Here is a 12,454-nt window from a genome sequence, read left to right as displayed (position 1 = left end):
TGTATTGCCACCTACAGAAGGGTGAATTTCTTTGAGGTTTCTAGGAACAGCCAGGATGTGATGGATGATTGCAAGTGAGCTTTCAGAGGTTGAACTTGTTTTTTGTCCTGTGGTATGGGGGTTGCCTTTATGAAGTACCTTTTCTCAGTACTCCCAGTGTTAAAGGTTTTCCAAGGTTCCTGGAAGGATGGTTCCAGTTTAAGAAGCTCTTTAAGTTGTACAGAAGCTCAGAACATTCAAATCCCACATCTTTGAAATTGTCAGACACAATCAACATAGTCGACCAAAGACTAAACTGAAATCAATCGGATGTTCTTGCAAGCACCATCACTAAAATGATGAAACTAGCATCAGAGAATGTGATATACAAAGAATACGCTAAGGTTTTAAATAAAACTGTTGATGTGAGCTCCCAGAAGTAACTTCAGATCACAGCACTCACCAACTTGTACACAACAGTTTGTGAGTGGTTGAACAGGTTCCCTAGAAACAACAACAGGGTCCATTAGTCTTTTATCAACTGGTTTCACACAAAAACATCCCTAAACAGTCACTCATTGTTAGCGTTTGGCAGAACACTTCACTTTTAAACAAATTATGTTCTGCTGGGCTTCGGAGGTTTTTAACGAATTGCCAGCATTCGAGCAATTATTACAAAAGTGTTTTTCAGTGAGCCATCTGACATTGGGGAATGTCTCTGTCTTTAGTGTTGCTTGAACTGTTACCTTTCACGAGGGCCGTTGTAGAAGCCTGTCATAGGTTCCAACAAGCAAAATGTCTTTTTTGTTATTATGTCAGTTAAAGAAGAGGTTCTCGAAGGTACTTTCTCTTTCTCTGTATAAAAAACCTTGATATCATGTCCTAGAAGTAGTCTCAGATTCTATCAACCTGTTTTCTAAGACAATTTCGTGGAACATAGAATGAGCTTCTGAGGTGCTTTTATTTTGAAAAGGGAGGAGGCTGACAGAACAATGTGGACGGAGACGTTTCTGCCGGATTAGATTTAAGGTAGTTTAGTAGAATTCAAGAACACTGTGAGACTGCAGGTGGACTGCTAAAATATAATTAGTAATTTCGAATGTAATTGGATATTGATTTTTAATAATGACCAGCTAATTTCTTGACAGCCTTTCGGGATTGGATTTTAAAGGATTTTGACCGTAAATGTAAAAAAATTAATAAAAAAATTAAGATTTTTAAGTAAGTGAATGGCCACATTTTATATACTTTTTAATCTCCTCAGATTATTTTAGTATGTCAGCCTATTTGTACACGTCTCAAAATTACATCACAGCAGGTCCTTCATCTGATGAAAAATAGAAAACTCAATTATGTCATCATAATTGAAAAGAAATGTTATAGTCATTATTAGTTGAAGGTCCTTTTAGCAAACACTGGAAAATGTCTTTTCTAATTTGAGGCAGTGAAATCAGATGCTTCTCTGTTGGGTTCTGTGTGTGTCCATTCACAGTGTACTGTAACAGTGTGTGTGATCTTGTGGCTGACCTCTTCCCATCCTGCTTTGCTCGGTCCCTGCCCGTCTTTTTTTTTTTTTTTTTTTTTTTTTATGTATTTTTTTTTAATGTTGTGCCCTCTTTAACAGCCAAATTAAAATACCAGGAATTTTTGTTTGTGTGTGTAATACAGAAGCTCAGGCTGTGGGGATGGTGGAGGTGAAAAGGTCAGTGTGTTCAAACAAAAGTAAAGAACTGGGGTTTTGCAGGGGTTTTTTTTGTTGTTGTTGTTCTTTTGTAGTAGTATGTATAGTAGCTGTTGTAATTTAAACACTCGTATGTATCGAACAGCTTGTAGTTGTGGTTTATTTCTCATACTTTTTGTTTTGGTAAAATCCCATAATTCACAAAGAAAATTACCAGCAACAAAGGTGCGTATTGACAAATTGTCAGCACAAAGAGTAAAATATTCATAACACACTCTGCAGTGACTACAAATTCATCAGCAATGTCTGTGTGTGTGTTTGAGGTTATGTGAATCCCTAGAATTGCTTAGGTGTAGTATATAGTACAAATATATACAGTGCTCAGTGAGGTTATTTTATTTAGGGCTTTTATGGCAGAGGAGACAATGCCCCAGCAAATGTTGGCCCTCCTCCATTTTAAGGGGGTGGGGGAGTTGATGATCAGTGCCATGAATGTTAATGCTACAATAAAGTTATTTTTGTTAATGCTGAAGTGGATAGGGGTCTTACAAAAGACAAAGCTTAATCCCATATGGCATATGTCCTTTTTTTTTTTTTTTTTTTCTCTTTTATTTCCTACAGTCTGTGGTCCGGCAGCTACATTTATTTCCCAGCAAGGAGATTTTTAAAGTATTTAATGATGCAAATTTGTGAGTGAAAGTTAACAACTGCTAATTCTGCAGATTTTGTGTGCATTTTTTTCACAGACAAATTTATGAATTAAAGTATAGTTTTGTGTAATTTGCTGTGCACATGCTGCTAAACATCTGTGTTTTTGTACAACTGAATAATTCAAATTAAGTATCGGTCATAATATAAATTTAATACAACCCAATTTTCCAAACAAATTTTTTAAAATCATATTTGGATGTGTGATGTGAACGAATAATTCTAGTGATAAGATAAAAAGCAAAGACAATGAAGCCAACAAATTTATATCTTTATATCTCTCATTATATCTTTATTATATGTGATAAATAAATTTAAACCAATAAATATTTTTTCTTTACAGTGTAACCTTTTTGAGACTCAACAAACAAATTGTTGGGCTTCTGAATTTGTAGGATAGAATTAAAAAAATGATACAAAAAAGTGCTTTTGTGAATTGTTTTTTTAAAAATATTTAGTTCATTTTGTAATTTTGCTAATTAGCCATGTATTTTAATTAACTATATATTTAGTGAAATACTTTTGTTGCAGAATGTCGTATTTTGCAGATGTGTATGCAACGTCAAATCTAAACTGATCCTCGTGTGTTACGTGTGTGTGGTCTGGAATTAGTGCTGGTAATGTATGCGTTTCTGGGACAGTATTTCGGTACCATAAAAATGTGCATTTATATGTGTGTGTGTCTGCCTGTGTATACAGGGCTCTATATATTGTACACATTTACACATATGTGAGTTTTTCTATGTGCATCTGTGCCAGTGATTTCCAGTATTTTGTGTGTGAGCTGCGATGTGTGTGTATGTGGGAGTCTTTGTATACATGCCAAACCGGTCCAGCTGGCATCAGTTGTAGCTGAAGCCAAGGCCGCTGTATCGGTCACACACACACACACACACACACACACACACGCGCATACACATACACGCACACACACACACACACACACACACACACACAAACACACACACACAAACAGTCAACCGCATTCCCATTCTGTATGCCTGTAATTATCAACCTCTTCTGCATCGACTACAGCGTGGATCTATACACGCCTGATTCAAACCTTTCACCACATACACGCTTCATTTTCCTCCACACGCTCACTATAAAACCCCTCCATTTCATCTCGTACGGCTGCACCGACCACAGAATGTAATTATACACTAAACCGTGGTTTGATATTTAGACTGGCTGAAGATTTAAGGTTTATCCGAAAAGAAGGCCTATGTGGTAAAAATAGGCACCGAAGTGGTCCCACAGCTCAGAGGAGAGGGAAGCCTGTTCAGAAGCTGGAGAGGAAATGAGCTTTGTTCTCTACGTGCAGCAGCGGTCGCAGCATTTACAAACTTCAACAGACCCCTTTTTTCCTAACTGACATGCATGGTTTGTGTATTAAAATTATGGTCGGTTACCTGCCAGAAAGGCTTCACCTTCTTGTCGTTTATTGATGAATTGTTGGCCTGCACTGAAAGAGGTCTGATGTGTCTTTTAGCCAGAAACCAAAGATGTTCTATAAAAACAGATGGGTAGGTGAGCATGTTTCTCGTGGTAATAAAACATGTATCTGATGTAGGTTAGGGCTTAAGACACAAACATTAAAAACAACAAACAAAAAAAAAACAGAAAGACAGAACAAACTGATTCAATAGCGTATTTACTTTATATGTGTGAACGTAAAGAAAAACTGTCAAGAGAGAACCTTAAGTTTTGTTGTTAGCAAAAAACGAACACAAAGAAATACACCTCAGAACTAAAAGTACAAGCTACAGAAGGACCCATTTTGTAAAGGCGAATACATAAAATAGTTGTTAAGGCATCGATAAGGTGTTCACTCAGAACACCGTCTCACTTTCTTGAGACATGTTGTTCTCCTTTTTAAATCATTTTTTCTATAAGGTTTTAAATTATATTATCATTATTATGTAAATGTTGTGACATAAGAACATAGCCTAGCACTGCACTTTGCTGCTTTGGGAGACTGCTGAGACTGGTTGGCAGGGCATTACAGGATGTAAACCGATTGCCTCAAAGCAAAAAAAAGGGATTTGTATTTTGTACTAATGCCTATTTAGCATAGTATAGGGTATAGAGTACTTCATAATTGGCTTTAGATGTATTCTTGAGCTAGTAAAGAGCACTCAGATTTTCTATCATTAAATTTGGGTTCGTTCAAGTGAAATATACTGTGTATTCCAAACAACACAGTTATTTAAGCTGTGCTACTGCTTGTACAATCTTCTTCAGCTGTAACAATTTTTCCGTTGTATGTATTTGAACGGCAACGGATGTATTTGAACGGATTTACCTGGGAAAATGGTCATGATTTCGTAACCCCGCACCTAAAATACATCAATGAAAATGTATTACCACACTGACCGTGTATACTAGTGACAGAGTAAAGAGCGAATCCAACCACATTGTGACATTTTCCTGTTTAAGCTGTCAAATCAGTGGACGCTCCCCCTTTCTCCACCTCTCTCTCTCTTTCTCTCTCTCTCTCTCTCTCTCTCTCTCTCTCTCTCTGCTGTGCAACACGAGTTCTCGTTGGGTTGATTAGCTGTAGCAATGCTCAGATCTCTCACCCCACAGTGTAAAATGTACTTCACTGCTGAAGCATTGAATCACCAAGAAATATATATTTTTCCTGCAGGGGGCACACCAAGGACGGGTGGAGAGAATAAAAGGTCAACTGTCTTGGCTTTTTGACGGCACTGGGTCAATGAGGGGTATTTGGCCCCACTAATAGTTGCTTCTTTTCATCAGACTACGCACAGTTTGGTGCATTGCCGTTTGTTGTTTTGTTTGTTCTTATGTGATTGTTTTTACACGAGAACAATAGATACATTGTTTTTTTTCATCCAACAATTCCCTATAACTTGAAAGAAAATTGTAAGAAGTACATATAGATAACCAAAGTAAAGTTACATTTTTCAAAGTTCGAATAGCTTTTAGAATTAACATTGTGGTTGCTAAGGCCTTTGGGGGATTTCATTCATCTTCTGCGCGTTTGTGGGAACCGTAGCTTGGTTTTCATTGTCCAAAGGGTCTGAGCAGGGACTTTGGTTTTCTTTTCATCATCCCATAACTGTCGAACTCCGCTGAGACCACTGTGATCACTACACCACTCACACGATCAAGAACGGAACATTTTTGAAGCAGAACAATACCACACATGACAAAGCTTCAGAGGGTTGATGCAGTACAGATGTAACGTCTTGAAATGACTTGTCTTGTGAAGACCGTCTGCAGACAATTGGAGATTTGCATCAATGAATACTTTAGAATGCCCTAAAATACTACAAGCTAATACATCTTATATATTGTAAAGTCATTCTACCTTCTCTTTTACACAGTACATGAGACAAAAAAAGGAGAATGAAAAAGCTTTTTCTCTTTTCAAAGACGGAGCCTGTAGCAAAAAAGATTTCCTCTTTCTGTTTATAGATCTATGCATTGCAGGCATAGCAGATGTCTGTTTGGTTGTGCTGGGAGATCAGCGAGTAGAAAACATACAGAACACACATGCACATGCTGTGAACACTCAGAAGCGGAAAACTGGCCTTGATGGTTTTCTAATTTTACCGAGTTTCCTAAACAAAGTGTGAATGAATAATTCTCTTCAATGAAAGAAAGATGGAGCTGTGCTCTCAGAATTCCAGGAAACCATTTCTCTGTGGGGTAAACAAATCAATCAAAACCCATAACAAAGTTTATATGTCCAGTTGATATTTTATAGATATTTAATGTTGTTTGGAATATAAGGAAATGATCAGTGAAATAACGGAATTCTGTGTGTACTGTATGCACAGCACAAGAGTTTGTCTTTTTCTCTTTTAGTTTCCCTTTTCTAACTTCTTCTTCTCCTCCTTCTGCAGGTAAAACAGAGAGGGTGTCATACTCATACGGCAGAGAGTCCAACCCACACTGCCATCAGGTCAGTCTGACTGTCTTTCTGAGATATTAAAGTGGTGAACATACTGAGCGAGAGATAGCAGAGAAAAGTCTGTCTAGGTTCGATCTAAGGTCAGCGGCGGAAGATGCCGTGGTAATAAAGCACTTGCCCTGCATCCCTGGGGGATGAGAACACTCATGCCCAGTAAATGCTGCTGTGCCACATGTGTAAATCGTGCACTGTGCCCCCCACACATTATCAGGCAGGAGCCATCCTGCTGCTGTGTGATGCCTCTCAGATATTTAATGCACCGTTAAATCTTCGTTTGTTTGGTCAGAGTGAGTCTGAGAGACAAAAGTGTGACTGCGCCAATGCTGTGATACTACTGGCGACAGAACTGACCTCCAGCGTGGTGTCACGTGGATGTCAGGAACCAGACATTAGCTCCAGTAGGAGGGTTTTGGAGAAGTGTGGCACGCAGTATTATTTATGACAGTTGAACCCAGTTCCTGTGCAGCATTTTGCACTTTATGCGACGACTTATGACACCACGAGCCAGTCGTAATATTGATATGTATATTAAAGTGAAACAGTATAAATTATAAATGATAAATGAAACCTTACACACCACCTTCACTTTTAAGAATCGAATCCATTCCATGTATCATTTCACCCTTTATTAACGTCAAGAATGTACCAACTTTATAGCATCTGACTCAAAAGTTATTACTTTGCTGTGTGTGTTTGTGTTTAGTCCTGCTTACTCTTGGGAAATAAAGCTTCGAGAAAACTTCATCTACTCACAACTTTTCTGGTGTAATCACACAGGTAGTGGCAAAAAGGGAGGATTCCATTAGTTATTTAAAGTTCACATAATAAAAAATTATAGGGCCACTCATCCTCACAAATACAGCATTATAAACAACAGCTGTTACATGGTTTTTTAAATGATGTTTTCCAGAGAGATGCTTTACTTTATCACATATTCCCAACTTAATTTAATATTATTATTATTTTAAGCTTTAGGAATTTGTTCTTGTTTTTAAAAGGATGATTTGTCGCTGGCAGTGGTGGCAGGTGTTTTGTGGACTTAGAATCAGCAATGTAATCTTCCTGCTCACTTCTCATGGACCATATGCATCCATGAGAATATACACATCCATAATTAAAAAAAAAAAAAAAAACATACAGATGTTGGCGTGATTCTCTCCGTGGAATATTAAACAGAGAGAGGCTTGATGTGCTCGCTGTAATTTGATGACCGCCTTTTTTTTGGGGTTGTTTTTTTGAAATCATAAAATCACATACGTTCCATTCCCGCACAGGGTGTTGGATGCTTGAGACTGATGTTGAGGATTTATATTTCCTTTAGTCTTGAACATCTATTAATTAAAGCTTATCAAAGAAGCACATTTCCTCACTAATGAAAAAGTTATGATAAAAGATGGAACAGATTAGAATGTAGACGTGAACGCTGTTTCACTTTCTCCTGCAGAACAAGATGTTTGGATTTTAGATCGGATGAAAGCTTTTGATCACTGAGGTGAATTACAGCAGATTGGATTATTTCATTGCTCAACCATTAGACATACACAATGTTCTGTGCAATACACAACTTATTATACACAATAATACCTTTGGTTTCGCATGTAGACATTATATCACCATTAATTGTGTGGGTTAATGCAGTGACATTTTTACTGTCCTTTTTTCTTTTTACGATTTTTTGAAGATACAATTCTTTGTGTTTCTGTTGCTTATTTGAACTCTCAGTGTAAAATGAGACGGTTGTGTCCGTACACTCGACTGTAATCACAGGTGGTGTGGTCATTTTAAGCATGAAACTCTGAAAGACTTGATAAAACAGGTTTTCCCCTAAACCTAACTCTACAGATTGTGTTCTTATCCTCGATGTCTTAGGTTTTTGTGCTTCAATGTATCAAAGTTGTAGCCCTGTTTTTACTATTGTGACCATAAGGATATGCCCACTGTGGCTGCTAGCAGGTAGAGTAAGGACTTACTTAACCATGTGTAGGGGCTGATAAGAACATAACTAGTAATTTCATTTCTTATAAGCGATTGGCTCATTTAGACGTCCACTCATTCACTGATCCACCAGCAGATGTGCTGTGTTCTTTTTGCTGTAATGTTGTTGTTCTTTCCACAAAGACATTTGGACAGGAAGCGTAACCTTAGCGGTTCATTTGATCACTCAGTCATTAGATGTGTTATCCATACATCCATAAACTGGATGAAAGGCTTTCAGCTTGTCCCTTCCGGGGTGGGGGGGGGTCACAGCGGAATGCGTTTCGCACGTTGATTTGGCATTAGTTTTAATGCCGCAACCCTCCCATTTTATCCGGCGGCTGGGCGGAGCCCCACCTGGTGGAGTAGGATTCGAACCCACGGCTTTCTGCTTTCCAACCCAATGTTCGATCACTGAGTTCCTAGGCCCCCCTGATCCATACATCCATAAACTAATTTGCTAATATTTTCATATAGACTTTTTAGTCACCTATCCATTACTACATGTGATCAAACAATGTGCATTCATTTGTTTGTTCGTTTATTAATTTCTTTCACTTATTCACTCTTAGCTATTAGAAGACTTATTCATTTGTTCATTTATAAAGTGCAACATGTCATCTGTAAACTTATTCATTTACACATTAATACATTAGTCCATGTGTTGCCCATTTGTCGTTCTAATCATTTTCTGACAAATCTATCCATCGTCCTGCTCATTCATTCACTATATTTCATTCATTTACTGTATTCATTTGTTCATCTGGCTGTCCATTTGTTGACTTGACTACTCTCTCATCCATCCATCCATCCATCCATCCATCCATCCATCCACCCATCCATTCATCAGCTTCTTGCTGATCTTTTATTTATAACCACCTCTCATATCCAGCTGTGGCCTTTGTACGAGGCTACAGCAAACCATAGAGGACAAAAATATGAAATAAATCAAACATTACTGCCTCACTGGCCATTTTCCTACTGGGCTGCTGTCAAATTATCCTGCTACACTGTCTGAATGGCTCCTGATGGAAATTGTTTGGAAATGGCAGATAAATTTACATGCTGGGCTGAAGTCCAAACTCCTCTGGCTTCATCCCTGCCTGTTAGTCGAGAGAGAGGGAAAAAAAAAAAACAACTTAGATGGGAGAACAAGCTCACATGCTAACAGCAGGAAGACTTTCAATGACCCCAGTTTATTCCGCCAATCTCAGATCAAACCAAATAGATTTGTGCCATTAAACAAATGAGGTAATGTAGATTTTCCTTCCACATTTGGCTCCAGTTGTTTTAGATCAAAGAAGTTTTGAATTTACACCTCACAAATGTGCTTATGTGCTGAATAGCAACCACAAATCTGCTAATTTTCTCCAGATGAGTTGCTAAACATTTAGCCTGATAATTCTATAGCACATTTCACATTTCACTACATTATTCAGCATGACATTATGTTAACTGTTTTCATTCTGAGAGTCTTTTTTTTTTTTTTTTTGTTGCCATAACCAATCCACAGTGACGGATCTATTTGTCTATTTCTAGTGGACACAGTAGCTGCATTTGAGTTAACATTTGTCATCTTGAGCAGACAGACATGTCCCGTGTTTAAGAGTTGCAGTTTCTCTTAAGACAGCTTACAGACACCTCGAACTCCTTCATGCATGTTGTCATTTTTGCAGCATTGCCTGCTCTTTTTCAACTGGGTTGAAATTTTCTGTTCTAGAACCACATTCTGTTGTAAAGTTGGTGGTAAATTAAATTCTGACCTGATGACGGCTAGTTAAAACATCAGGTAGACAAGATTTATCTTCTCCAAATGATATCGATGAAGTCATTGTCAAATTTGACCGAATTATTAAAAAACTGTTAAACTTGCAAAAAAGTAACGAGAGATTTGATGGTTCTTGTGACTCGTTTCTCTCGAATTCCTGCATGTGTGGCATTTCCATTTATTTCATTCGCTCAGGCCCCAAAGCAAAGAATGTGAACACGGACAGTTTGAGCTACGCAAGCTCAATTTCACATGTTCTGTACCGTATTTGAGTCGCTCTCCTGCAAAAACCCAATGTGACACAAGCATGAGGGTGCAATCTAAGCGCCGTTGCTATAGGAGCAGATGAAGATAGCTCAGCCCATTTATTTAAATTAATTTCAGCTGAAAACATCCACCAGTTTGATCATGTTGTAACTGAACATATCCATATGTAAAGGAACATTTATTAGAATCAGCCAGGAGTGCAATCAAAACTGCAGGACTTAAATGGATTTTTGCTTCCTTCTGTGCTATAAGCAGCCTGCAGCTATACGTATTATTCCATCAACACTGTGTTGATTTAGCAGTGCTCCGCCTACTGTATATCAGCAGAGCTGTGTCATCTTCACGTGTACGTAAGACCTTCACCAGGGACACGCTTCAGAACTGGTTGGACCATGCACTGTTATTTGTGTTCGCTTACTCGCGTAAAGCGTGTTTGGGGCCTTACAAACATGAATGTGAATGTGATCAACACAGATCAGATGTAAAAAGAATCAAAATTGAGTTAACAAAAACTTCATTTCATGCACATTGTGGCTTTGTGTAGCGCTGGTACATTTCTGTATTTGAATTGAACCAAGTGCGTGTACTGGGTGTGAACTGGGAACCTGACAGGGTCACAGTGATTCTCTCCTGGCTCTAGATAAGTGGTGGGGGCTGGGAAACATGGCCTTCTGCCAAGGTATGAGCCCAGCCCCCAACAGCCAGCTCTACTCCCCTAAAAGCATCCCACCAAAAGCCAGGGTCTGCTGGCAGAAAGTGTCATGAATAACACCCGGGATGGACCGAATGGACCGAATCTGTTGTTTGACTGTGTGATGTCTGGGATGATTTTTTTTTTGGGGGGGGGTTAGTTAAATATTTTACTTTTAAATATTATATTGTTTTTGCTGGAATATAAGTTACGAGTGGGCATTCATACAAACATGTGTGGACTAGAGGCACCAAACAAACATGCTGTTCATTTTATTACATCATTAGTGAATAAAGTTGCCTTGTGATAGAACTGTACTGTAGATGTGAAGTTTCCGTTTTATTGTTATTTTTGGGGGGATTTCTTGTTCAGGTTGGCGTAATAGATAACTGGTGCAAAGTCCTTCTAGACCTTGAAGCCAGTAGCTGACAAATCCATATCAGGTCAAGGTTCACGTGGGGACTCACCCCATCATATTTCTTGAACCTCATCAGCTGATGGAGTTTGGTCCTGACTCTCTCCCCTCTTTTCCTGGTGCTTCATTACGATTTCTGGGCTGTGGTGCTGCAGGGTTTTGCTATCACATGTTGGGAGCATATTTACACCTGTCAGGGAGATAAAATAATTGCGAAGGTAAGGCTGCTTTCATTAGAAAAATATTTACCTTTTTGTGGTCTTGAGAATAATTTCTTTTATGGAATAATGACTGAATAATGATTCTGATAAGCTAAAGGCAGCAGTTTGAAATGGTTATAGTCAGACTATACATTTTATAATGTTCAACGGCCATTTGGCCTTTAATTTTAAACATTTTTACAGAGCAGAACAGCCACATTGCTGGGCATGGACATGTATGTATGTATTTGCAATATCCTGGTACAGTTTTTTGGCCCTGACACTGATCTGATTTGATCCCTCTTATATTAAACACATACATATTATGTATGTGCAGATACCAATTCTGATTCTGTACATTCACCCACAGAAAATGTAGATATCAAACTGATCCCCTGTGTTTTTCAGGATCTACTTGGTGATGTCATGAGGGTTTGTGCATTTATTTATATAGCTACATGTTGATCAATGGTTTGCTTGTCATTCAAAACATTCAAGAAACAAACAAATCGTAAAGTCAACAGACGGTGTTGGGAGATGCAGTGTACTTGTGTGCAGTGATCACAGGCAGAAACAGGTAGTTTGTCAAAAGTGTAGACAGTGATGAGGCAAGAAGCCAAGAAAAGAGAGTTACACACACACACACACACACACACGCACACATATACTCTCTCTCAAGCAGGGCTCACCTGACCCACCTTTCATGGCAGCCGCCCGCATCGATGTGTGAGTGTGTTTGTGTGTGTGAATGGCTGAACGAGAAGTAACATTTTAACGCGCTTTGGTGCTATATAAGCTCCCAATAACCATTTACACGCACGCACACAC

At 38.5% G+C, this 12,454-nt stretch overlaps 1 protein-coding gene across 8 annotated transcripts in view; it reads left to right on the top strand.

The window, feature by feature from the left end:
* The window catches only part of LOC137103731 (transcription factor 4-like), a 198,727-nt gene that overhangs the window by 88,274 nt on the left and 97,999 nt on the right, over window positions 1-12,454 (top strand). For all 8 annotated transcript variants that reach the window (XM_067484341.1, XM_067484337.1, XM_067484338.1 and 5 more), the window contains one exon: window positions 6,244-6,302. In XM_067484341.1, coding sequence (XP_067340442.1) covers window positions 6,244-6,302 — 59 coding nt within the window. The remainder of the gene's footprint in view (window positions 1-6,243; window positions 6,303-12,454) is intronic.

Source organism: Channa argus, chromosome 18 (assembly GCF_033026475.1).
Source record: "Channa argus isolate prfri chromosome 18, Channa argus male v1.0, whole genome shotgun sequence".
In the NCBI taxonomy this organism is placed as follows: Eukaryota; Metazoa; Chordata; class Actinopteri; order Anabantiformes; family Channidae; genus Channa; species Channa argus.
The sequence above is the reverse complement of the archived record's forward strand: the minus strand, read 5'-3'. Positions and strand labels throughout refer to the sequence as shown.